The 26,435-nt window shown below is 41.7% G+C and overlaps 1 protein-coding gene across 1 annotated transcript; it reads right to left on the reverse strand.

The window, feature by feature from the left end:
• Positions 1 to 6,002: 6,002 nt before the first annotated feature.
• On the reverse strand, positions 6,003 to 25,709 carry LOC308092732 (uncharacterized protein). Its single transcript, XM_080438833.1, has 3 exons — positions 25,428 to 25,709; positions 9,322 to 9,453; positions 6,003 to 7,947 (listed from the first exon to the last, which is right to left on the reverse strand). The coding sequence occupies exons 1-3, from the start codon at positions 25,696 to 25,698 to the stop codon at positions 6,227 to 6,229; spliced, it is 2,124 nt and encodes a 707-aa protein (XP_080294959.1). The 5' UTR covers positions 25,699 to 25,709; the 3' UTR covers positions 6,003 to 6,226.
• Between the last annotated feature and the right edge of the window lie 726 nt (positions 25,710 to 26,435).

The following is a 26,435-nucleotide window of genomic DNA, read 5'->3' on the forward strand; positions in this document are numbered from 1 at the left end:
TCTCACCACCATGAAAACAACACGCAGTCACTACCCGGGTCAATGTATTTTGCGCATGCTCAAAGACATAATTCTAGGCAAGTCAGAGGCATAGATAGATGTCTCTTGCCCCCTGGTGGAGGAGGTGTGTAACTATCACTGAATCTAGTACAACAACAGGATGATGAACTGACGTTATTCTACATTGATGTGTAATAACGGGAATAACACAGATAGTACTTCAATTATGTTTATATTCAGGCCTGGGGAGCTTTTACAAATCTTGCATGTTTGTAGCTGCTATCCAGTGTGAGTCAATAAGCTCAAAAGTTATATATCAGTACTCAACCTTTCTTTTTGTTTTTTTGTTTTATATTTAGTAGGCCATGGGCCCCCAATCTACACTGTAAAATGTATGTTATTTAACTCTGAGAGTGTACAAATGGAACTAAGTGGACTCGTAAGGGTCCATTTGGTTCCATTTGTAGTGAAAAAGTATAAGCAATAATAGCAGATCTACACACTCACACCGCATCGTGACACATGAGCTTGTAGATCGGCTATTTTACCTATATTTGAAATAGGGCTTATGTGGTCAATTTATAATATACGTTTGTCCCTTCCCAGACATGTAGAGTAAAACATTTGTCCGTTATAAAGTTTCTTTATGTATAAAGACAGCTGCTATCCAGTGTGAGTGTTTATGAATAAATACAATTTATAACTGACGTAGTTAGGATTTGATTTGATTTTGGTAAAAGATATACAAGTAAAATCACAATACAACTTAAACCCAGGATAACACATTAAAGCGTAATGAAACACTTGTTTCCAATGTGGTCCTGCAATGATAGTTATGCTGTGCTATACTGCTGAGCTTATACTGCACTATGACCAGCATTTATAACACTTCATACACCTTCATAAAGTTGTTGCAGATAATTATAAACATAATGAGTGTTATGAAGCCTTATTCAGTAAGTGCAAAATCAATGCATTATCCATTAAATTATAATGCATTATAGACCCAACCTTTAAGGAAAGTGTCACCAAATAGGCTAATCAAGTTAAGTACATATGCTCAAATAACGTACCTAAGTACAATACTAAAGGAAATGCACTTAGTTACTGTCTACCACTGGTTCTATTAATCAAGGCCAGGACACCAGGTGGAGTAGACACACAGCAGCAGTAGCAGTTGCAGTGTTTTGCAGGGCCAGCAGCATCAGGTTGGCCTCAAACTTGCTGACAACCTCTTCTCTTGCCACCTCCCCTATACCTCTGGACATGGTAACCTCCCCCTGGGGTATTTTCACCAAAAATATAGTGAAAATAGCAAATCTACAAGCTCACACCACGTTGCATCGCCATGCGTTGTGAACTTGTAGATTGGTTATGTTCACTTTGTTTATTTTCTTTTAATAATTGTTCATTAATCGTAATTGAGGCAACATTTTTAAATAATTGTGAATTCATTTGAGGCAGGCAGGCAGGCAGGCAGGCAGGCAGGCAGGCAGGCAGGCAGGCAGGCAGGCAGGCAGGCAGGCAGGCAGGCAGGCAGGCAGGCAGGCAGGCACGCACGCAGGCAGGCAGGCAGGCAGGCAGGCAGGCAGGCAGGCACGCACGCACACACACGTTATTGTGGTAATGCAGTGAAATAAATGACCTGTCAGCGCAGCAGCCTTTATTCAGCTCAACACAACTACTCGTTCAAAGTCACATCAAATACATTAATTATTTGAAACACACATGCCGGTATTTTGGAAAACTTGGATGTGCCTCAAAGAATATGATTATTGGCAGAATCCCAGAACCTTTAGAATATGTGGCGGTCCAGTTTTCATTTTTCACAAGATCGGTGGTTGTTGCAATGACCTGCACTACTGTACTTCACCATTTGTCATATCTATGACGAAATAAACCCATAACATGTAACGTGTATGTTCCGTAGTGCAATTCCAATGGTGAAAGCTGTGTTGTTTCACCCGAAAAAGTAATGGGCGATTCGGCCATGCCCCCAAATACCCGTATGTGTGTCTCAAAGAATATTCTAAATGTTCCGCGATTCTGCCAATGATCATATTCTTTGAGACACATCTGAGTTTTTGCCGGGCCAAACAAAGGCATAATTTGACGTTGATTCCCTTCCTCTACTCGCTCATTCTAGGACATGAAGGCTGTGTAGGCAGAAGAATAACGTCACAAAAAATGTCAGTGACAGTTCACATAAGTTTTAACATAATCACGAATGTCTGTGATGACGCTCACAGGAGCGCCATCTACTGACTGGATAGTCTTAGAATATGTGAATATATATATATAATGTATCCATTATATATATTAACAGTTATAACAGTTGTCACATACTGGGTGTATGTTTTTGTTAAAAACTTTAAATAGAGACTATTTCTGAGCCCGCACACAGTAACACTTACAGTAAATGTTATGTTGATCTGTGTTTACCTGTCCAAATGGCAGCTTTAGAATGGGTGTAGTTCAACTGGCATGAGGGTGAGAATGTTCCCATCTCATCTTTAACTCAGGACCATGATCACATGGTAGGGAGCAGAGAATCATACATAGACATTGTACATTAACAATATCAATCTAGACGTAGCAAAGTGCATGATTGTATGAACAATCTCTGCGGTGCCCATGCCGATGAGTGACAAATCACGTATTTAAATGCACTTAAACAGGGGGAGAACGTTCTTCAGAAAAGCAGCCAACTTACCATATAACTTTTGGCTTGTCGAAGTAATAAAATTAAGTTCAACATGGACGGATGATTTATATAATGCGTTGCAGTGGTGGATAATGTATTCAAATTTTTACTTAAGTAAAAGTATCAATCAGTCCGGAATTAAAAATGTACTTGAGTAAAGAGAGAAAACTTATTGGTAGGCCTATAAAAATAGTACCAAAAGTAGAAAGTAGCCTACTCATTATGCAGAATGTCCCATTTCACAAGTTTTCAAAAAATCTTTTGAAATAGCAGATATACAAGCTCACAATGTGTAGTGTAGTGGGTTCCACACGGCACTTGGTGGTGTGGTAGCACAGTTGGCCGGAGTTAGGTTTGGTGATGCCTCGGGCTGCAGAAGGAAGACCAACCAACGGTGGGCTGGTCAGTTCACGCTGCCATGAACCCGAGGAAATCCAGATGCAGTTGGCCCAGGAGCATCAATGTATATGAAAAAAGTACCAAAAATGCAGAAAAAACTCACAACATAGGCTTTATAACTGGATTTATTTAGAAGGCTCAACGGTTAAGATAAGTTAGATACAAATAATAACTAGGACATTGCATTTTTATAAGTTTGTCATTTTAGGATAACCACTTTTGAAAAAACTACAACTTCCAAATATTTTAGTGTAACTTTTTGTCTTTTTATTTTGTTGAGTATCAACTTAAAATAAAAAAATCAGTTTCAAGTCGAATGAGATATCTGAAATAAAAACCAAAAGGATATTAACTTAAAAGGGATATTTCACTTTCAAAAATGTTTGAGCTCATTTTAACGTCTACTTGGGCTGTTGTGAGCACGCCAGAACACCCCCTTCCTATACAAACCCATTGTAACTTCAAACTCCATTTTAGCCATGTTAGATTCATTAAAAAAAACATCCTATAATCTTTCATAGTTAAAATGGAGTTTGAAGTTACAATGGGTTTGAATAGGAAGGTGGCATGTCTGTTAAAATGGATATCAAATATCTGAATACCGAATTAAGCAACTTAAAAACTGTCCAGGGTGCTCACAAAAGCCTGAGTCGACGTTAAAATGACCGCAAACATGTTTGAAAGTGAAATATCCCTTTAAACCTACTAAATTAGTAGTTGAGGCACCATCTTTAAGTTCAAGCCCATGCCGCATTAGCATGTTAATGGGTGGCTGTTGGGAGAAAGCCTGCTTGTAGAATCACTGGTAGAACTTTTTCTTTACTCAGAACAAAAAGGGAAGCACGCACATCTCCGTAAAAATTGGCAGGTGCTGGGCTCAAAAATACACACCATAGAAAGAAGAGGAAGTCCGCACACTGTTGACGCTCCAGCGGCCACAATTTTATTTAAGGCTCCACAACGTTTCAACCACTTGTCTTCATCAGGTATGAAGAGTGCAGACATAGGCAGGTTAAAATAGGGAGCAAACAATCAAGTCCCAGCTGTGTCGGGGATAATGGACACACCCCCCCCCATCTTAAGGAGACAGGCTACAAACAGTATAATGAGTAGAAAAATTGAAATTCATTCATTTTAGTGACATAATGTAATGACATAATGCAGCACAATACAGTTTTAAGAGGCAAAAGAGCCAATGGACTAATTATAGGCAGTACATGGGTGTTTTTGGGATCCCAAAAAAGACACATTAGGAATAGAGCAATCATTTACAGGCTCCAAATAGACATCACTCAAGGCCTAGATGCACAGATCAAATAAGTGAACAAGTACACAAATATGCTACCATAGGGAAGGCATAGACAAAAAGACAGTATAATAAAAAGAGAAACATTTAAAGTTAAAAGACAAAAAGCTATTACAGAAAAGGTTTAACGTCAAATTCCTCATTCAGCCCATGAGGGGCCATGGTATTTAATGTATATATATAGAAGGATTCTCATTGCAGTAATAATCGATTCTGATCGCCCCCTCGAGGGGGCCTATCTACCTTCTCTATACCCCAGTAGCGTAGAGAGGCAATACTGTGTCCCATTTTCTTGAAATGAGCTGCTACTGGGTTTCGTTCATCCCCACACCTAATGTTACTTCTGTGTTCACTTATGCGGGTACGTAGGGCTCTACTGGTTTTGCCCACATATGCAAGTTCGTAGTTTCAGGTAAACAACAAAAGTTGTGGAACATGTGATCACTTCTTTTATGGGCAGCTGCTTTATGGGCAGCTGTAGATAGGCCCCCTCGGGGGGGGGGGGGCGATCAGAATCGATTATTACTGCAACGAGAATCCTTCTATATATATACATTAAATACCATGGCCCCTCATGGGCTGAATGAGGAATTTGACCAAACCTTTTCTGTAATAGCTTTTTGTCTTTTAATTTTTCTCTTTTTATTATACTGTCTTTTTGTCTATGCCTTCCCTATGGTAGCATATTTGTGTACTTGTTCACTTATTTGATCTGTGCATCTAGGCCTCGAGTGATGTCTATTTGGAGCCTGTAAATGATTGCTCTATTCCTAATGCGTCTTTTTTGGGATCCCAAAAACACCCATGTACTGCCTATAATTAGTCCATTGGCTCTTTTGCCACTTAAAACTGTATTGTGCTGCATTATGTCATTACATTATGTCAATAAAATGAATTAATTTCTATTTTTGGGCGGTGAACCGCCCCTATATGTGAGGTTTGGATATTTGCACCCCCCAATCCTGCGCTGTGATTGGCCACCAGTGTACCCCCCTAACCCTGCACCGTGATTGGCCACAGTCTATTCAGGACTGTGATTGGCTAGTGAAACATGACACATGTGCATAGCCCTATAAATAGGACTATGCACTTAAAAAAAACACATAAGTTAGGGGTGTACAATGATTGGTCCACAATATTAGGGTTAGTCCACAATATTACTTTCTTTCTTTAAGTGAACTTCCATCACTGTGATGACCACTGTGACCACACCGCCCACTTCACACTGGGTGTGATTTTTCTACTCATTATACTGTTTGTAGCCTGTCCCCTTAAGATTGGGGGGGGGGGTGGGTCCATTATCCCCGACACAGCTGTGACTTGATTGTTTGCTCCCTATTTTAACCTGCCTATGTCTGCACTCTTCATACCTGATGAAGACCCGAAAGGGTTGAAACGTTGTGTGAGCCTTAAATAAAATTGTGGCCGCTGGAGCGTCAACAGTTTGCGGACTTCCTCTTCTTTCTATAGAACTTTTTCTTTATTCATACATTGCCATAAACATATTTTGTTTCATCTTTAAACAATTCAATATAATCACAACTGTATAGAGACCAAATACGTCATACTGTGTATTTGTATTATAGAACTGATTTGTGACTGGTTATCCATGTCCGGATGCTGTCGGGTTGAGTTAATAAACCCAAATGTAAGTAGGGAGGGATAAAGAGGGATGTGACAAGTTACAATAATCATGACATGACATTTTCATATTGTCACATCCCTAAAACCTTGTGTTTCATTCTTACTGCTGTTAGTTCTACAACACCTTGATTCTTAATCTCAATCCTTTTGTAGACTTTAAAGCCTCACTTTTGTCACTCAGTGGCAATGTTTTTACTCAAAGCGGGCATATCCCCTGTATGAGTCCTCATGTGTCTGTTAAGATTACTTTTGCCATTAAAGCCTTTGCCACAAACTATACAAGTAAACGGTTTCTCCCCTGTATGAGTTATCATGTGTACTTTAAGATTACCTTTGTCATTAAAGCCTTTGCCACAACCTGTGCACAAAAATGGCTTTTCTCCTGTATGAATCTTTTTGTGCCTGGTCAGACTTTCCTTACGATTATACATTTTGCCGCACTCTGTACAAATAAATGTTTTCTTCTCTTTATGAACCGGCTTTTCCTCTGTATGAGTCCTCGTGTGTCTGTTTAGTATAGCCTTCTGAGTAAAGCCTTTGCCACACAAAGTACAAGCAAAGGGCAAGGGCCTTCCACCTGTATGAGTAAACATGTGCGATTTTAGACTGCTTGAACAAATATGGCCTTTGCCACAAACAGTACAAGCAAAGGGCAAGGGCCTTCCACCTGTATGAGTAAACATGTGTGATTTTAGACTGCTTGAACAAATATGGCCTTTGCCACAAACAGTACAAGCAAAGGGCAAGGGCCTTCCACCTGTATGAGTAAACATGTGTGATTTTAGACTGCTTGAACGAATATGGCCTTTGCCACAAACTAAACATGTAAACGGTTTTTCCCCTGTATGAATCATGCTGTGCATGTTCAGACTGTGCTTACGATTAAACATTTTGCCACACTCTGCACAAATAAATGTTTTCTTCCCTTTGTGACCTGGCTTTTCCCCTGTATGAGTCCTCATGTGTTTTTTAAGATTACCTTTTATAATAAAGCCTTTGCCACAAACTGTGCACATAAATGGCTTTTCTCCTGTATGAATCATGCTGTGCATGTTCAGACTGTCCTTACGATTAAACATTTTGCCACACTCTGTACAAATAAATGTTTTCTTCCCTTTGTGACCTGGCTTTTCCCCTGTATGAGTCCTCATGTGTTGTTTAAGATTACCTTTGTCATTACAGCCTTTGCCACAAACTGTGCAAATAAATGGCTTTTCTCCTGTATGCATAATTGTGTGCCTTTTCAGAGTTTCCTTACGATTAAACATTTTGCCACACTCTGTACAACTAAAAGTTGTCTTCTCGATGTGACTCCTCGTGGATTGACTTTGTTTTGATGGCTTCCGGGACTGGGACAGCTTGTTTCTCAAAGACAATCTATGTCCTTCCACATTCTGGGCCTTTTGTGATTTCAGTTTGTTTAAAGCTGAATGATCTACCCTGGCTTCCACGCACTCATCACCTTGTTCAGTGTCAGATTCAGAACAGTGTGAAGAGAGGAGCTGGTCAGGCGACTGATCTTTCCTGGTCTCCCACTTGTCACTGTTTTCAGTGTCCGATTCTACCGTGGGCTCCCACTCATCGCTGTCTTCAGTGTCAGATTCAGAACAGTGTGAAGAAAGGACTTCACTGGTTGGTTGTGATGTTCCACAGTCCACTACATCAGCTTGTTTTTTCATGTATTCAGTTGAGGTGCTGGCAACGGGCTCTATCTGTATGTTTTCATCATCACCTTCACTCATCACTTCTAGTAATGTCATCGTTGACCAATCAGCCTGCTCTGGTCTTTGAAGTAGCTCCTCCTGTTCCTCTTTGATCTGTGGAGGCTCTGGTTCCTCCTGGACCAGACTGGGGCTCCTCTCCTCTTCAGGGGAAACGGAGAGGTTCAGGAAATCTAGGCAAAATATAAAATGAGAGAGAGAACATCATTAAATGCTTTAACTTTAAATGTTTCTATGCAGTGTTTCCTCTGTTTTATAGCTGTGTGTGTGCATGTGTGCATGTGTGCATGTGTGCGCGCATGGCTTGCACATAATACTGCTCTGAAAACATGGGTGACGGCAGACACCAGTTTAAGACCACAAGAGTGTCCCATTCCACCGATTGCTGACGTTTTAACCAATATATTGTCACGGGCGCCATGTTTTTTGGCACGGTGATCCATCTGTCCTTTCCTTCTCAGAGTCCCCGTGGGTGATTCCAGCACTGCGCTAGACCCCCCCCCCCCCCCCCCTTGTGGAAAAAAAAACGGGGAAATAACTAAAAGATTGACTTCACGGAGATTCCCGGTTTTGGCACTCAGCGTCACTTTTTGCAAAACCGGGATTTCCCGGTTTTGGCACCCAATGTGTTAAGAATACGATTATGTTTTCGTTTGAAAAGGCTTGGTCAGAGGTTTGCCTTCTGGACTGTTGAGGCCAGAGCCTTGTTCCAAGGAACCCTTAAGCCAAGTGCCGAGACAGAGGAGCAGCCGTCACTGCTGAAGGATCTCACACATTCAAGCTGTCATTGGGTGCGGAGGAAATGTTACTTGGTACCAAGTATGGCTGGGTATTGCCTACAACCTCACGATCGATACGTATCACGATACAGATATACGATATGTATCGCGATATGCATTGATTTTGAATAATGACCGCGTGTCCTACTAAATTGACTTTTACAGAGTCCTAGACCACCGATTGCTGACGTTTTAATCAATATAATGTCAGAAAATGTTAAGTTTCCTAATCAATTTGAAAAACCTAGTTGATAACGTTCAAACAAAAAGCAAGGAAATAAATAATAAAAATAAATAATGTTTTGATGGATAAATGCAAAAGATTGAATCATGTATATCGTCACTGTCGGGCATAAACTGATGCTGATGTTTAGTTTTTTTAAAGCCGTGTCACACAGCATTTCCTGCCATATCAATATTGTAGCCTCTGTATCGATACAATTATCAGCAAGTAATACGATATGATTATTGCTGTATCGATTAATTTAACCCACCCCTAGTACCTGGCCAGTAAGCCTTTGAGTGTACTAAAGAGGTAAATCTATGAGTATGTGTACAGAAAGTAGCATCTGGGTGGAACATGCTACATATAAGAACTGTAGAATGAAGCTTTAAAAACAAAAAAAAAGAATTAACTTTAAACTGGTCACGAGCATTTGGGTGTAACAAAATGCTCAATATTAAAAGGCAGTAAAGGGTTGCCAGGTGGAGATGTTCTAATGACAGTATGACGCTACCTGTAATGTGACGTTTTACATTCACACTCACGTGTCGGGATGTTGGGAATAACAATGAAGGCATTCTGACAAGGTAGAGTGACGGGTTCCTCTTTAATCTGTGGAGGTTGTGGTTCCTCCTGGACCAGACTGGGGCTCCTTTCCTCATGTTCAGGGGAAACCTCTTTACACACAGACAGACGGAGGAGAGAAGAGGTAGCATTAGCACAACAACTCAAACTTCTGATTGGAACCATTTATCCACTTTACTTAGATCAATTATTTCATTTTCTGTTTTCAAAATATCTCTGCTTGATTCCCTAAAATCTAACTGTTCTTGCTTTTGATTTATATTTTTCATAATTGATTGTTTTATTATTTTATTTTTTCATTTTTATTATTATTTTTATTGTGGCGTAACAGATGTAGACTGGTCTGAGATGGTGTGAGAGCCCTTATGTGTATGTTTTGTTGTTGTTGTTGTTGAATGTTATGTGATTGTTTTGTATCAATGTTTGTGTGTTGTGCCTGAGGACCCCCTGGAAGACGAGATGCTGCATCTCAAGGGGTTTATCCTCCAATAAAAATTCAAAAAAAAAACATGTCTATGGAGATCTCTGTATTTTAACATAATTAATATGAACATAATTAATATGAGGGGTTCGAACACACTACCTTCTGCATGAAAGGCATGTGCTCTAACCACTATATAGATAGATAGCCATGGTTCACAAAATGCACGGTTTGTTTGCCGTAAGTGTGTTTAATATCCAACTGAATGTTTTCTGTAGCCTAGAGATATCAAGTAATTCCCTGTAGAGGGTAGACCCTCTCCCTCAAGCTAAACTTAAAAGTGACTTCTACGATTTTGGCTATGTGCAATAACTGCAAGCCAATGTTCAGAGGCATTGGCAGTATTTGTCTTAATTCCTTTAATTCGCATTTCTTTAGTCACCAATAATTTTACTGTAAGCCAGTGTTTTCAGACATATTGTCTCTTATTGCTACAACATAAATTGGTAAAAAATTAATTCTACATGCATAAATACAAATGCCCTCCCACATGATTGGATCAGTGATTAGTATCGGACCATCTCTATTTATAACCAGTAACATTGGCTCAATGACTAGGTTCCTGACAGTGTTTTAAATTGGTATAACCTTTTATTGTATCCATTTCATAAAGGATTTTACTTCATTATTACAACTTAATATATTATTGCTTGATAACTGGTCATTTTAGGTTGTTTTTTAATGTCCGCGGAAAATTAACCATCAAGCCACAGAATCAAGGATTGTTCTCTGCAGAATCAGGATTGTTCCCCACGGAATCAAGACTTTTTCTATGCAGAATCCTGGGGGGGACTAAATTGAGAAGTTTGCTCTGTTCATCCTACCTGGTTGCCTCAACGAAAAGCTGTGTTATGTTTTTCAATTAACAAAAATGTTGACTGCCTGCTTGCCAGGAGTGAAATTGTATATGGCACCACAAGACACATCATGGAATCTGCTAAGTGGTCTTTCCACCTATGACAGAGGCAGGACAGCGCAAGATTGACGCACTGACAGCATAGAACACAGTCAGCACCATTACGTGCTGGTGTCTTCAACACTTTGTTAGTGTGTGTGTGTGTGTGTGTGTGTGTGTGTGTGTGTGTGTGTGTGTGTGTGTGTGTGTGTGTGTGTGTGTGAGAGAGTGTGTGAGAGACCAAGCTAGGGAGAGTGGTATAGCTACGTTTGAGTGTTTATAGACATATACTGTCTTGTGTTTATGGCGAACTAAACTCAAATCCACTTGCCCGAATGTTTTATTTACATGCCACAGGCAGTCGGGCAGCCGGCCCATTAGTGTACTCAAGTACTGTGCTTAAAGGGCAAGACCACTTTGGAAGAGGTTTGGGTTGTGTAGTTACCTCGCCATGATGTAACTCCAAAGGTGGTCAAGAAATACAAAATAATTGCTGCATTGATTAGAAATTGATAATTCAAAATATGCTCCCCATTGACTTACATTGTACAGTAAAACAGCTCTCGAAGTCGCTCTTTTAGCATGTAAACGAATGTAAACAAAGTCGATTCAGACAATATAGAACATCACCAAACCCAGTACTGTTTTTTTTTAAATAAAAATGTTAACTTACTGTTGATTTAGCTATTTTTATTAGAAAGAAAACCTGGACTGGATCGGCAGATCCGGATCCGGATCTTCAAATAGTAAAATCATCAGGAAGTTAACATTTTTATTAAAAAAATAAACAGTACTGGGTTTGGTGATGTTCTATATTGTCTGAATCAGCTTAGTTTGTTTTTGTTTATGGGCTAAAAGAGTGACTTTGAGAGCTGTTTCAGTGTACAATGTAAGTCAATGGGGAGCATATTTTTAATTATCAATTTCTAATTAATGGAACAATTATTTTTCATTTCTTGTCCACCTTTGGAGTTACATCATGGCAAGGTAACTACACAAACCAAACCTCTACCAAAGTGGTCTTGCCCTTTAAGTACTTATTTTACTTTACCGGGGTATTTCCAATACTTTTACTTCATTACATTTCAGAGGCAATTATTGTACTTTTACTCAATTACAGTTACTAAGTTCAAAACTCCTATGTTTTGATTGTTGTCACAAAACATACATTAACCACTTCAGCTCTATATATAGGCTATTTGAAAGTAGCCGATCTACAAGCTCATAGAAACACATTGTAGATGGTCTATTTTCAACACATTTAAAAATTATGTGGGATTCTGCACAATGAATGCTATTACTTTCAGCATTTTAAGTGTAATTTGATGCCAATAGACCCCTTAACAGACGACGTCTGGTTGCAAATGAAACCCATTCTGTCAGGTCTCGCTAGGGCGCGCAGCACTAGCCACCGAAACAACAGGTTGAGAATTGATTGCATGAAACAATCACCTTGTGCTGTGCATCCAGTCTCAATGTTGGTTAGCCCTGGTTCAGAGCGTTAGTGAGTTCCCTCTAACGCCCTGGAAGATCCAGGGCTCTGCGCTTGTACAAGGAATTCCACTGCCCTGCGAGTGCTCAAGAGTAGTGAAAATAAACAAAACCATTTCACTACTCACCGAAGCAAAGGTTGTTATGTGTTGTTGAAAGTCTATTCTCGGAGGTGGGAAGCCTCTCAGCACCCCACCTACTCCGTAAAATACACTTTTTGGGCAGAAAATAAAATATGTCAGCGAGACGGAAATTATTTGTATTTACTCCACAGTGCCCTCTACAGATCTGGAGGATTTGAACTTACCATTAACCAAAATCTGTAGAGGGCACTGTAACTGCAGCTAAAGCTTATTCGTTTTGTAATTATTTTTGTTTTTGCCAATAATTATTTTATTTTGACAAGCTGTATTGTGACAGCTTCCGGCCGCTCCCTTATATGGTCTCTACCGGGTTGAAGCCTCACTCACAGCTCAGAGTGTCGGTGACACTCACCGTGAGAGCACAATGTTTGTTTGCAGCATGGTCGCTGAACCAAGCTTTGTTTTATTTTACATGTCAACGAGTTGTATGTCATGTTTCATTATGAGTTTAATTGATTGTTTGTTTTATTTCAGTTTGTTTTCAGTGTTGTTGTTTGGGTTTCCTGAAGGTTCATTCCCTTCTTTGATATCATGCAGTCAATGAGGTAATTTAATTAATTTTATTTTATTTCCTATGTTTTATGTCATCCTTATCGTTGTTTATTTGTTTAACACAGTTTGACGTTGGTACATTAAGCTGAGAAAGATGCTTAATAAAACCATCAGTAGCAAACCACATCTGCCTCGTTCATGAAGGGAGTGACAGTCAAACTCATCGCATACCACGACCCACGGCAGTCCAAGCCCTTCCGTGGGGGTCTACAAGACAGCAGCCCAGCCGAACCGGGCCAAGCGGGCCGTTTCCTCTGCCCTTATTCGCCGTTTCGCGGAGCTGCTCGGTGGCCTTTAAAGACTTCAGTTGCCCAGACAAACTCAGCCTTTTTTGCTGTTAACCCCCCAACAGCAACAGGTTAGTGCACAACACAAAGACAGTGTTAAAGGTGCATAAAGACATTGAAAAGACAATTGAAAAGAAGAGGAAAAGCGCATTTTCATGCAAATGCATTTGATAAATGAAGGACATTGTTATCTCTTTTGGTGGTACAGTTTTTGATTATTTTAAGTGTTGCATACACTGTGTTTTATTAAATGCAACATCATGGATCAAAGGAACTGTTGAATGGTTTAAATGGTTAAAAGTGTGGGCTATTTAAAATGTCGAAGCAAGGTGGGAAAACAAAGGCAGCTAAAACGCCTGAACCACTTGAAGAGCCTGCACAAACAGAGCCGGCTGAAGAATCACCACAAGCAACAGTAAAAAGCAAAGTGTTTAAGGATACTGGTACAGTCATTGATAAAGAGGCTTTGCAACCTCGAAGGGGAGAGAGGGAACGCACACTAACTGAAAAGGGAAAAAGTCTGCAAGACAAAAAATTGCAAGGACTCTCTTATAATTTTGATTGTGTTTATCAGCATTGGAAGCTTCAGGCTAAAGGCGACTCTCCATCAAACAGACTGGTTCAGACTATTTCAGACTACTTCAGACTGCAACAGACTGATATTTGGTTGGCAAAAGTTGGCATTTAGTCTGTCAGCCGACTTGCCCATTGAGATGCTAATCTGGGAACCAATCGCCACAAAAAAAGGAAAAACAGCGCCCTTTGCTGTTCTTGAGAGATTACTTTCAGCATAGCCTGCCAGCATTGCCAGGTCTGCTTATTATAAGCGACTTTGGGCTTGTTTCCCTGATGTTGCCAGCATTTTCTCTTTTTTTCTTCACTGACGTGCAGTGGTGTAAAGTAACTAGTACATTTACTCAAGTACTGTACTTAAGTACAATTTTGAGTTACTTTTACTTTACTGGAGTATTTCCAATTGTCTATACTTTTACTCCACAACAATTATTTGAAATGTTTAGTTACTAGTTACTTCGCAGATATAAATCGGTCTGGTGGAGAGTTAGCTTAAATCAACAAGGAAAGGTGTAATTAACAAAGCTCCACATAGTAGTTTACAAGGCTACATTACTGCAGTGGAAAGAGATCTGGTACAGTTGAATGCTATTTATGATGAGTATCAAAAAATCCAGATGCCAACCAGTAACCTGCGTCACAGGCTGGATAAATGTATAGAAGTTACAAAAAATGTGGTTAACAATGCTCAATCCTATATTCAAGGAAATGGGGAAGAGTTTAAATGGCCTGACGTAAGCTCAGTCTTTGATACGTTCACAAGCTCCAGTGCCTCAACGCGTACAGAGCACACGCAGTATACTAGTGGTTCCAAAAAGGCTCCTTCACAAGGTGCGAAAGTACTTTCAGTTAGAGAGAAAGAGGCGGTAGCTGAGTTAACAGCCACCAAAGAGGTCTTAAAAATCATGGCAGAACAGGAGCACCAACAGCAAAGGTTAAAATATATGGAAGCAGAAGATGTCACAAGAAAGCAGGTAGTGGAGGAAATTAAGAAGGAATTGGAGCGATTGGAGGAGCTTAAACAACAAAATGCCTCACAGGCACACCTGCAAATTCATGAACAAAGACATTCTTCGCCAACCATTTTACAACACCACCCACCATTCCTAAAGTCTGAAACTCAAAATGTACCTGAAGACAAGACTGCTCTAATCAGATGTTTGGCAGAAGCTATTACTGCTAACCGGTTACCCATCCCAGAGCCTACCATCTTTTGTGGTGATCCACTGAAGTTCAACATGTGGAAAACATCCTTCCAAACCTTAATTGAAAGGAAAAATATTCCTACAATTGAAAAAATATTCTTCCTTCAGAGATATGTTGGAGGAACAGTCAAGGAGGCCTTAGAGGGTTATTTTCTGAGTGACACAGAAGATTCATATTATGAAGCATGGATGATGATCGATATGGTGACTCATTCATTATTGCCAAAGCATTTCGAGACAAGTTACATGCCTGGTCAAACATTGCCCCAAGAGACAGTGTAGAGTTAAGGAGGTTTGTTGATTTCTTACGTGGTTGTGAAGCTGCAATTGTTCACAATGTGCATTTGAAGGTCCTTGATGATGCTATGGAGAATCAAGCACTCGCAACAAGGTTAACCGACTGGGTTATGAACAAATGGAACAGAGCAGCCACAACTTATCAGTTACAATATGGACAATTCCCTAATTTCAGCTATTTTGTTACATTCTTGAATTTGGAAGCTAGCATTGCATGCAACCCCATAACATCATACAGTGCATTGCGTCAATGTGATCCAGATAATAAGCCCAAACCCCAAAACCCAACTGCAAGAACATTTACAACCACTACAAATGCAAATCAGATGGTCACATGTCATCTTTGTAAGAGAACAGGACACTGTTTATCTAATTGTTGCAAATTTGTTGAAAGGTCATTTGATGACAGGGTGAAATTCATACAATGTGAGAGGCTGTGTTTTGAATGTCTAAATACAGGTCATCAGTCCAAGGGATGCAATGAAAGGATGGTCTGTGACACATGCTCAAGACGTCACCCCACCTGCCTACACAAAGACTTCTCACCTCAACAACAATTCAAAGCACCAAGTTACAACAAGGAAAAAAGGTCACAGTCAACACAAACCGACACCAAGGAAGATATATCTAACAGAATTATGCAAGATGACAATACCCAGACGTCGGCTATAGTACCGGTTTATGTTTCAAGTTCAGAGGATACAGCCAAAGAAGTACTTGTCTACGCTCTGTTAGATTCACAGAGTGACTCTACCTTTATTCTTGATGAAGTGGCAGACGTTCTGAAAGCACCTTCAGAACCAGTCAAACTTAAGCTGTCCACCATGTCTTCACAAGGAACAACTATCACCTGTAAAAAGCTCACAGATCTGCAAGTAAGAGGTTTATTTTCATCAAAGAAAATCACAATACCAATAGTTTACAGTCGTGAATTCATACCAGCCAACCGGGAACATATTCCAACGCCAGAGACCGCCAAGGCATGGCCACATTTAAAACATCTTTTGGAACAAATTGCACCAAAAATTGACTGTGAAGTTGGTCTTTTAATTGGTTATAACTGCCTACAAGCGCTGATGCCTAAAGGAGTTGTATGTGGTGAAGAGAACCAACCATTTGCTCAGAAAACTGATTTGGGTTGGAGCATAATAGGTAATGGTGGGAGCCCATGCAAGGAAATGAGCATGGAAGGGAAGCAACAAGAGGCCCAAGAAGAGGGCAACAAAGTGTGTGCTTTTTCTTTCAAGCTCAACAAGCAGGCTAAAGCGACAGAGGCAAAGAAGCAGTCGGTCAAGCAACCTGCTGTCACCAAGAAGACGGCAGCAGTTGGCAAGAGTGTCAAGGATCCTCTGACTGCAAGGAACCCTACAACTAACAGTCACAAAAGGATGCTAAATGTTCAAGTGGAAAAGGAAAGCAGACGCATAAGGAGAAGGAAAAGGAGACGATCAGCTTCATCAAATGAGGATGTGAATGCAAAGAAAAAGACAAAGTTTAAGGAGCAAAGGAAAAAGGAATTGCCTGTAAAAAATGTCAAGGTTGGAAAAGGAAAAATTGGTAAACCACCTGACAAAATCAGCTGAGTGAAATTTTTTAATGTTGAACAAGGTCAAGGTCAGAGGTCATAATGTTGAGACTAATTTAAGTGAAGCCCCAATGTGGCACGGTTGTTATTTGAATGTATTTGTATAAGAGTTCTGTTTGGAGGAAAAAGGTTGTACCAGGGTTTACTGTTCTGAACAGAACATTGTTATACTGCTGGAAGCAGAATAAGCTCACGGTCATTATTTGAAATTAAATTGTTGAATTCAAAGTTCATTTGGTGGGAGTGTAACTGCAGCTACAGCTTATTCGTTTTGAATTATTTTGTTTTAGCCAATAATTATTTTATTTTCACAAGCTGTCCGGAAGCTGTATTGTGACAGCTTCCGGCCGCTCCCTTATATGGTCTCTACCGGGTTGAAGCCTCACTCACAGCTCAGAGTGTCGGTGACGCTCACCGTGAGAGCACAATGTTTGTTTACAGCGTGGTCGCTGAACCAAGGTTTGTTTTATTTTACATGTCAACGTTTATGTTCTTGTCAATGAGTTGTATGTCATGTTTTATTATGAGTTTAATTGATTGTTTGTTTTATTTCAGTTTGTTTTCAGTGTTGTTGTTTGGGTTTCCTGAAGGTTCATTCCCTTCTTTGATATCATACAGTCAATGAGGTAATTTTATTTCTTAAGTGCATTTTCTTTCCTATGTTTTATGTGCGTTACATGTTTTATGTCATCCTTATCGTTGTTTATTTGTTTTGTGTTTAACACAGTTTGACGTTGGTACATTAAGCTGAGAAAGATGCTTAATAAAACCCATCAGTAGCAAACCACATCTGCCTCTTTCATGAAGGGAGTGACAGGCACTGTGGAGTGAATAAAAACAAGAATAAATATGACTTGACAGTCATATTATTAGCAGCTGCATGCTGTATTGTGTGTGTGTGTGTGTGTGTGTGTGCGCGCGCCGTGTATGTGCGCGCCGTGCAGTGGTGGCTTATCCAACGGGCTTGAGGTGCTGAAGCACAGGGCACCAACGTTGGGGGGGGACCAAACGTTTTTTTTTTTTTTTATAAACGGGGAAAAACGCCGAAATTGAGAAGTAGGGCTCCGCGTATCACCCCCCCCCCCCCCCCCCCCTCCGTTGACAAAACGCTCCCGGGGGGGCACTGAACAGGGTCCGCGCTGCTACCCCCCACTGTACTTATACTCCACTACAATTATTTGACAACTTTAGTTACTAGTTACTATGTGGATTTTGATAGAAAACCACTTCATCAACCTTTCCCATTAACCCCATTTCGGCAATTTGAGAATAGCAGATCTACAAGCTCACAATGTTTAGTGTTCACAGCAACAACAATAATTTAATAATAGGCCTATATATATCTGATATATAATCGATATATATATATATATAATATTATTATAATATTATTATAATAAACGATCTATCTATCTATCTATCTATCTTATGCATAGGCCTATATTCTAATCTATGTGATCTATCAATCGCTTCATCTCATTGCAAAAGTTGAAAGATAAATGGATAGATGATCTATCTATCCATTTATCTTTCAACTGAAATGATTCCCTCTGGGTTTTCAGACTCATGTCATAGCGACAACATGGATCATCAGCGGATCAGACGACCGCATAATGAGTACTTTTACTTTTGGTACTATAAGTACATTGTGATGCCAATACTTTTGTACTTTTACTCAAGCAAATTTGGATTACCAGACACTTACTTGTGTTTCTATATTGCAGTATTGATACTTTTACTTAAGTAAAAAAAAGAAAGTATTTTCCCACCACTGACACACACACACACACACACACATACTGCGGCGGGGAGAGCTCCTCTTGCTCGCCGAGAGCAGAGCAGAGCAGGTCAGAGTGATCTGTTGTGATTTGTCGGTGTCTCGTGATAAAGGTTATTATTAATTCATGACAGTATGTAGTAACTTTAATATTCATTTTGTGTGGGCGTGTGTAGTCCAATTCGGCCTCCGGTTTTCATCTACCGGTGAAAACCGAGCGGAAAACCGGGCTGTGATCCACTGTGGAGACCACAGTGGACCGTGTGACCTGTCCGCCCCCAGCGGGCTCTCTTCTCCCCGGGGGGAGCTGGTGGAGAAGAGGGGCCTTCCTCACGGAACATAACCAGTTTTAACTGCTTTCACGACTTGTTGGTCACATATCCTTTTATTTCCGACCATATATATGCCATGCTCTTGCCAAATCACCATTAATATTACATATACAGCCTTTATTTAAAAAAAAAGATTTTTCTTTCGGAAACCGCATCTCAGTCTCTGCTGCGAGCAGTGGGCTGACATTCGTTTTGGCTGCATGAGCTAGTCCCCGCCTACTCAGCTCATGCTGTGCTCTGATTGGCTAGAATTGAGCTTTAAAATGCCTACAGTTTCAAAACGTCCCCATTGGCTTAAAGTAGTGAAGGACAGCCAGGACAGCCAATGACAAATAGGTGTCACGGATGAAATAGGGGTCGCAGATGACGATGTCTCAGTCTCTTTCTAGAGCAGCAGCTTTGCAGCTGCTAATAATATCCGTATGGAGGTGGGGTGCTGAGAGGCTTCCCACCTCCGAGAATAGACGCTTCGGTGAGTAGCGAAATGGTTTTGTTTATTTTCACTACTCTTGAGCACTCGCAGGGCAGTGGAATTCCTTGTACAAGCGCATAGCCCTGGTAGTCTACTTGCCAGCCCATAGAGCCCCATTGTGAACCCGGAAATGTTGAGTACACCAAAGTTTTATGTTAGAAATGTTGAGTATGGGTCCCCAGCATGTGGAAACTGCCGGATGCTAACTTGCATATGTTGAGCAATTTTCAGAATTAGCGTAATTAGCTTTTATTAGCATAATCACCTATATGGACAATATTTCAGCAATAGTCCCGGGCCTTAGGGATATTTTCGCGCTAATCAGTCTTAAATGCACCAAATTTGGCCCAGATGTAGCCCAGGGCATGCGCTAATGATTTAGCTTGGGCGCCCGAGCGGGCGACCTTTGGGGTCGCCATAGCGGCCAAAAACAAAATGGCCGCCATGTAAAACGGTTTTGGCTGTAACTTTCGAACCAGATGAGCTACAAATACAAACGTGGTGTCTATTTCATGTTTTTTGACTATTGCAAACACATTGGAATGCTTATCATTACGATTGGGTGTGTCTTGAACCCTAATTTGCATATTTCCAAGATGGCGGCTATGTGAAAATGTTAACTTTTGACACTTTTGGCAAACTTGGTGTCTATTTTATGTTTTTTAAGCATTAGAAACATATGAAATGCTCCGATTTTCTGATTGCATCCATCTAGAGCACTCTAATTTACTTATTAACAATATCAACACTATCCCCAAAAAGGTATTCAACATTTTCACCCAGAACACTTTTAGGAACAACCTTAATACATTACATTACATTACATTACAGTCATTTAGCAGACGCTTTTATCCAAAGCGACTTACAATAAGTGTATTCAACATAGGTAGGGAACGAAAACTACTAATCACCAGAAGTCTTTAGTGCATTTTCTGCAAAAACAAGCAACCAAGAGTATACCTAGCGCTAAGGTAAAAGTGCAATATATCAGCTACCTATTTCCTTAAACAGATGAGACAAAATAGCTAAATCAAATGAGCATGAGCTAAAACAAATAAGTGTATCGACTAAACAAGATCCAATAAACAATACAACAATAGAAAACAAGCGTTCGTACAACTAGTTAACAACAAGTAGGTCAGGCAGAGAGGAAGGGTAGTGTTTCCTGAAGAGGTGAGTTTTCAGCCTGCGGCGAAATATGGGCAGTGACTCTGCTGTCCTAACATCAGTGGGAAGTTCATTCCACCACTGTGGGGCCAGAACAGAAAAGAGTCGTGACCGTGTGGATCGGCCAGAAGTACCCTTGAGTGACGAGGCAATCAGTCGCCCCGAGGTGGCAGACCGAAGTGGTCGGGCAGGGGTGTAGGCATCGACCATAGCCCGGAGGTAAGAAGGAGCTGTTCCTTTCACTGCCCTATAGGCTAGCACCAGGGTTTTGAACTGGATGCGAGCCGCTACGGGGAGCCAATGTAGAGAACGGAGAAGGATGGTTGTGTGGGAGAACTTGGGGCGGTTGAACACCAGACGAGCCGCAGCTTTCTGAACCAGCTCCAGAGGTCTGATGGCAGATGCCGGAGCACCAGCAAGGAGGGAGTTGCAGTAGTCCAGGCGGGAGATGACAAGAGCCTGGATGAGCACCTGGGCTGCCTTCTCCGTGAGGAAGGGGCGAATCCTCCTGATGTTGTAGAGGAGGAATCTGCAGGACCTTGTCACTGATGCGATGTTTGCCGAGAACGTCAGTTGATCGTCCAGGGTCACACCCAGATTCTTCGCAGTCCGAGTTGAGGTCACCACAGCATTATCAATGGTGATAGCCATGTCTCGGTGCGGACAGCCCTTCCCCGGGAGGAACATCAGCTCGGTTTTGTCCAGGTTGAGCTTCAGGTGGTTTGTCGACATCCACTCCGAGATGTCAGCCAGACAAGCAGCAATGCGTGCCTCCACTTGGGTATCAGAGGGGGGGAATGAGAGGATCAGCTGGGTGTCATCGGCATAGCAGTGGTAGGAAAAGCCATGGGAGTGGATGACAGCACCAAGAGATGTAGTGTAGAGAGAGAAAAGAAGAGGACCCAGAACCGAGCCTTGGGGAACCCCAGTTGTGAGCCTGTGTGGTTCTGACACAGACCCTCTCAGCATCACCTGGTAGGAGCGACCCGTCAGGTAGGATGCAAACAGGGAGAGTGCAGAGCCTGAGACACCCATCCCCTCGAGGGTGGAGAGGAGGATCTGATGGTTCACCGTGTCGAACGCTGCAGACAGGTCCAGGAGTATCAGGACGGAGGAGAGAGAGTTCGCTCTAGCGGCATGGAGCGACTCCGTCACTGCCAATAAGCAACCTTTGTTACACATATAATGTATTTGAAAGATAGAACAATGGGGTGCAGCACATTCCTATTGATATAGATAGGAGTATATGAAACAATCTTACAATTAATGCACAAAAACTCTGTACGTGCATACATACGTCCTTCTATAGTTAACGTATCTCGAGAATTGTCCAAACGACCAACTTCAAACTTGGCACGTGGGTCGCCGCTGATCCCAGGGACATTTATATGACCAGCGTCAAGTTGGTTGGATAGGCGGTTGTCCAGAACCACCGATCCAAACGATATGCCTCTCTCTGAAGACGGGGAGGGTGCCGCAACTGTGGCAATCTTCCTGCATTGTCCCGGTGCCTAAGAAAAGTCGCACCTCGTGACTACAGGCCAGTGGCTCTGACATCAAAGGGCATGAAGACCTTTGAGCGTCTGGTACTGAATCAACTGAGACCGATGGTGAGTGAATACCTCAACCCCCTTCAGTTTGCATACCAGGCGGACATTGGGTTTGATGATGCCATCATCTACATGCTAAACAGGGCATTCACACACCTTGACACCCTGGGCAACACAGTCAGAATCATGTGTTTTTACTTCAACACTATCCAGCCACAACTGCTTGCTGAGAAGCTTGCGTTGATGATGTGGACCACGGCTTGGTGGCATGGATCACAAACTACCTCTCGGGCAGACCGCAGTATGTGAGACTGCAGGGTTGTCAGTCGGAGGTGCTGGTGAACAACACGGCTGTCCCCAGGGCACAGTGCTGTCACCTTTCCTGTTCACCCTATACACATCTGACTTCCGATCAACTCCAAGACATGTCCCCTACAGAAGTTCTCAGATGACACTGCGGTGGTCAGCTGCATCTCAGGTGACAACACTGTTGAGCACGATAGCATGGCGAAGGACTTTGTGGACTGGAGCGAGGCAAACCGCCTCCGGCCCAATGCTAGCAAGACCAAGGATGATGGTGGTGGACTATGGCACGACCAAGAGGGTACCTCCGGTCCCCAGCACCATAAATGCTGAGGTGGTGGAGATTGTAGCCAACTACAAGTTTCTAGGAGTGCACCTGAACAGGTTGTTAGACTGGTCTGACATACTCTAATGTAGGAGCAGGCTGTTCTTCCTGAGAAGACTCAGATGTTTTGGCGTGTGCAACAGGATGCTGCAAAGAGCTGGTGAGGAAGGTGGGCTCCGTCGCGGGGACCTCACTGGAGGGGGTGGCTAAGGTGCGTACAGTGAGGAGGCTGGACGCCATCATGGCAAACACCTCCCTCTCCCTTCACAAGGATATAGTGGGGCATCCCGGGGTAGATTCACTTACCCCGGGTGGAAGTGTTTGAGACTTGACATGTCTTTTGTGCAGGTAGCTATGAGGATTTACAACGAGACACACGTTGGTCGCTCTGCCAGGTCAACTGTCTATAAAGAATACATCACATGGATGCACCTGGGACGTATCATCAGTGTTGTAGCCTGAGGTCATAGGGTGTTTCGGGTCTCGCAACATACACCCTCGCCCAGGTGACCCAGCCGGGGTTGATCAAGCCCCAACGTACGTCCCAGGTAGCTACCCACGGTCAGTCCTATAGGGAAAGACAGGGCCACTCAGTCCGCTTCTCTGGAACTACTCTGCTGGAACTCGGGGAGGCTCTGGCACGTGGAGGTACTAGGCTCTGTGGGTGGCCTCCTGGCCGGGCTCCTCCTTCGTCTCACCAGGTCCAGGACCTGAGCGCTGTACCAGATCCGCTGCACCAGATCCGCTGCACCAGATCCGCTGTAACACCCCGATCCAAACATTTCCTTCTGGCGCGATGGTTCCTTGGGCCGGTTTGCTTGAATGGCCCTCCTAAAGGCCTCACCGTGGGTTTGTTGAGCTTCTTCCTCAACGAAGACACAGGCTGGGGGCGCTAACCCATACTGCTCCCGGTCATATAACTTGGAATAAAAGATGTACCAAGGACTCTGACCTCTAATTACATTTAGATAGTTATTTTACTGATTGCACTGTGGACACTTTGTCACTTTTCTTTGCATTGCAGTGATTGTACTGGTTGCACGGTTTGACAGGACACAGTAACCTGGTGTTATTGTTATTTTTCTGCATAGTGCAGGATAGTTTGTACAGGTGTATACTTTTGTTCTTTAGTGATGGTTCTTTATTGTTATGTCTTACCTTTGTATTGCTGTATACATTCCTTACGTAACTATGTAACTCTGACTGCTGTGCTGCCTCTGGGTGACTGAAATTCCCCTGTGCGATCAATAAAGGTATCTATCTATGCCCATATATGGGCATGCCCATTGTGCTTATATGTTGTAGTCTGGACCCCTCATTGTTGGTGAGGCATCCTCACATCGACATAATCAGGTGCTACTTTGAGATCCAGTGTTGCCTTCCTCCGCCCATGCACTCTTTTCCCATGGCCAAGGAAGGCTGATGTAGTATCACATCCTGCTAGCGCATGGAAGAGAGGAAAAGCCGGAGTTTGTTACACCTTATTATGTGGATGTGAGGAACATTGAGGTTCTACACAACAAACCTTGTTGTGTGGTTGTGTGCGTGGCCTACTGGCTATTATCTGTATCAATAGGGATGTGCGCCACTCCATTTTTCTAATGTTCGGTAAAATTGTATGTGTAACATACATAGGTTGCTTTTTTTAGGTTGTTGATAGTGGTCATATTGGTAATAAGCTAATTAGAGTGCTCTAGATAGATTTAATAATTAATCGGAGCATTCCAATGTGTTTCTAATGCTTAAAAAAACATAAAATCGACACCAAGTTTGCCAAAAGTGTCAAAGGTTAAGTTTTCACATAGCCACCATCTTGGAAATATGCAAATTAGGGTTTCAGACACACCCAATCGTAATGATAAGCATTCCAATGTGTTTGCAATGGTCAAAAAACATGAAATAGACACCAAGTTTGTATTTGTAGCTCATCAGGTTAAAAAATTACAGCCAAAACCGTTTTACATGGCGGCCATTTTGGATTTGGCCGCTATGGCGACCCCAAAGGTCGCCCGCTCGGGCGCCCTAGCTAAATCATTAGAGCATGCCCTGGGCTACATCTGGGCCAAATTTGGTGCATTTAAGACTGATTAGTGCGAAAATATCCCTAAGGCCCGGGACTATTGTCCATATAGGTGATTATGCTAATAAAAGCTAATTACGCTAATTCTGAAAATTGCTCAACATATGCAAGTTAGCATCCGGCAGTTTCCACATGCTGGGGACCCATACTCAACATTTCTAACATAAAACGTTGGTGTACTCAACATTTCCGGGTTCACATTCTGGCAAGCGGACTATATGGGTCTTCCAGGGCGTTAAAGGGAACTCACTAACGCTCTGAACCAGGGCTAAATGTTGGTAAACAAATAATTGGTCTATACTTTTGTATTTTCACTCAAGTAAATGTCTTATATCGGACTTAAACTTGTAACGGAGTATTTCTACATTGTGGTATAGATACTTTTACTTAAGTTAATTATAGTGTGAGTACGTCTTCCATCACTGCATAACAGATGCAGTCGGAAAACGGTGTCCCTAGAGAAACCATTCAGCTTCAGCTAGTAGCTTAGCTTCTAACTAAGCTGCTGTCCAACGTATGTAAACATGTATTTAAAATGCAGCTCAACCCACCTGTTCTGTGTAGTGTGATGTGTGGGTGTAAAATGTCGTCCAGCAGTTTGTTTCGTCTCTCCAGCAGAGTTTCTAGTGTCTCTATCTCTCTCTGGAAGAGGTTGAACATCAACTCTGCAGCCAAACTGAGACGCTCGCTGACAAACACTCTGACATTAAGCTTCACACAAACATCACGCTGTTTGTGTTTTTCCAAAACACACAATATCTCCTCTCGCACCGACGTCATGTGTTCATTTATAGACAGCCGTACAGACTCTATTTGACACATTTTACCTCCTTTAGCAGACATTTTTCACCGCTTAGCTTCTCACCGCCATGAAAACAACACGCATTAACTTCTGGGTTAAAGTGCTTGGCGCATGCGCAATGAAGGACTAGGCAGTAGGCACGCACGCCAGAGCGATAGATGCCTTTTGCCCCCTGGTGGAGGAGGTGTGTAACTGTCACAGACAGACAGACAGACAGACAGACAGACAGAGAGACACACACCATTTGTGTCAATTAATTAATTAATAATAATAATAATAATAATGAGGTTGAAATCTTGTTTGAAATGACCAAACCTGCCTACTGATGATGTCACTGTGGGCAGGTTTTCTGAATTGTGCCATCGTATGATGAACATTAGTGAGGACCACTAATAAGAAGATATGTTGAGAATGGGTAAAGTGGTCCTCTAAGGGCCCTATAAGAGATATAGTAAATAAATATACAATAAATATACAGTAAACATAATGTTGTATAATTAAAGATGGATGGATAGATAGATAGATATAGAGCAACTTCAACTCAGTAAAATATTATCTAGTGACCTAAGTTAAAACAAAGTTTATTGTTAAAGAGTTTAAGCTCTATATTATGATAGTAATCTATGCTGGAGTGTTCTTCATCACAATTTGACAATTTTATCTATCTATCTATCTATCTATCTATCTATCTATCTATCTATCTATCTATCTATCTATCTATCTATCTATCTATCTATCTATCTATCTATCTATCTAT

This window comes from Gymnoscopelus braueri (assembly GCF_963280865.1).
Source record: "Gymnoscopelus braueri genome assembly, chromosome: 10".
In the NCBI taxonomy this organism is placed as follows: Eukaryota; Metazoa; Chordata; class Actinopteri; order Myctophiformes; family Myctophidae; genus Gymnoscopelus; species Gymnoscopelus braueri.

Bases quoted from the DNA above. Each gene is read 5' to 3' on its own strand.
- LOC308092732 (XM_080438833.1), bottom strand. From the start codon at position 25,698: ATGTGTCAAATAGAGTCTGTACGGCTGTCTATAAATGAACACATGACG. The intron at 9,454-25,427 runs GTGGGTTGAGCT...CTGTGTGTAAAG, and splicing joins CATCACACTACACAGAACAG to AGGTTTCCCCTGAACATGAG. The intron at 7,948-9,321 runs GTGAGTGTGAAT...TATTTTGCCTAG, and splicing joins TATTCCCAACATCCCGACAC to ATTTCCTGAACCTCTCCGTT.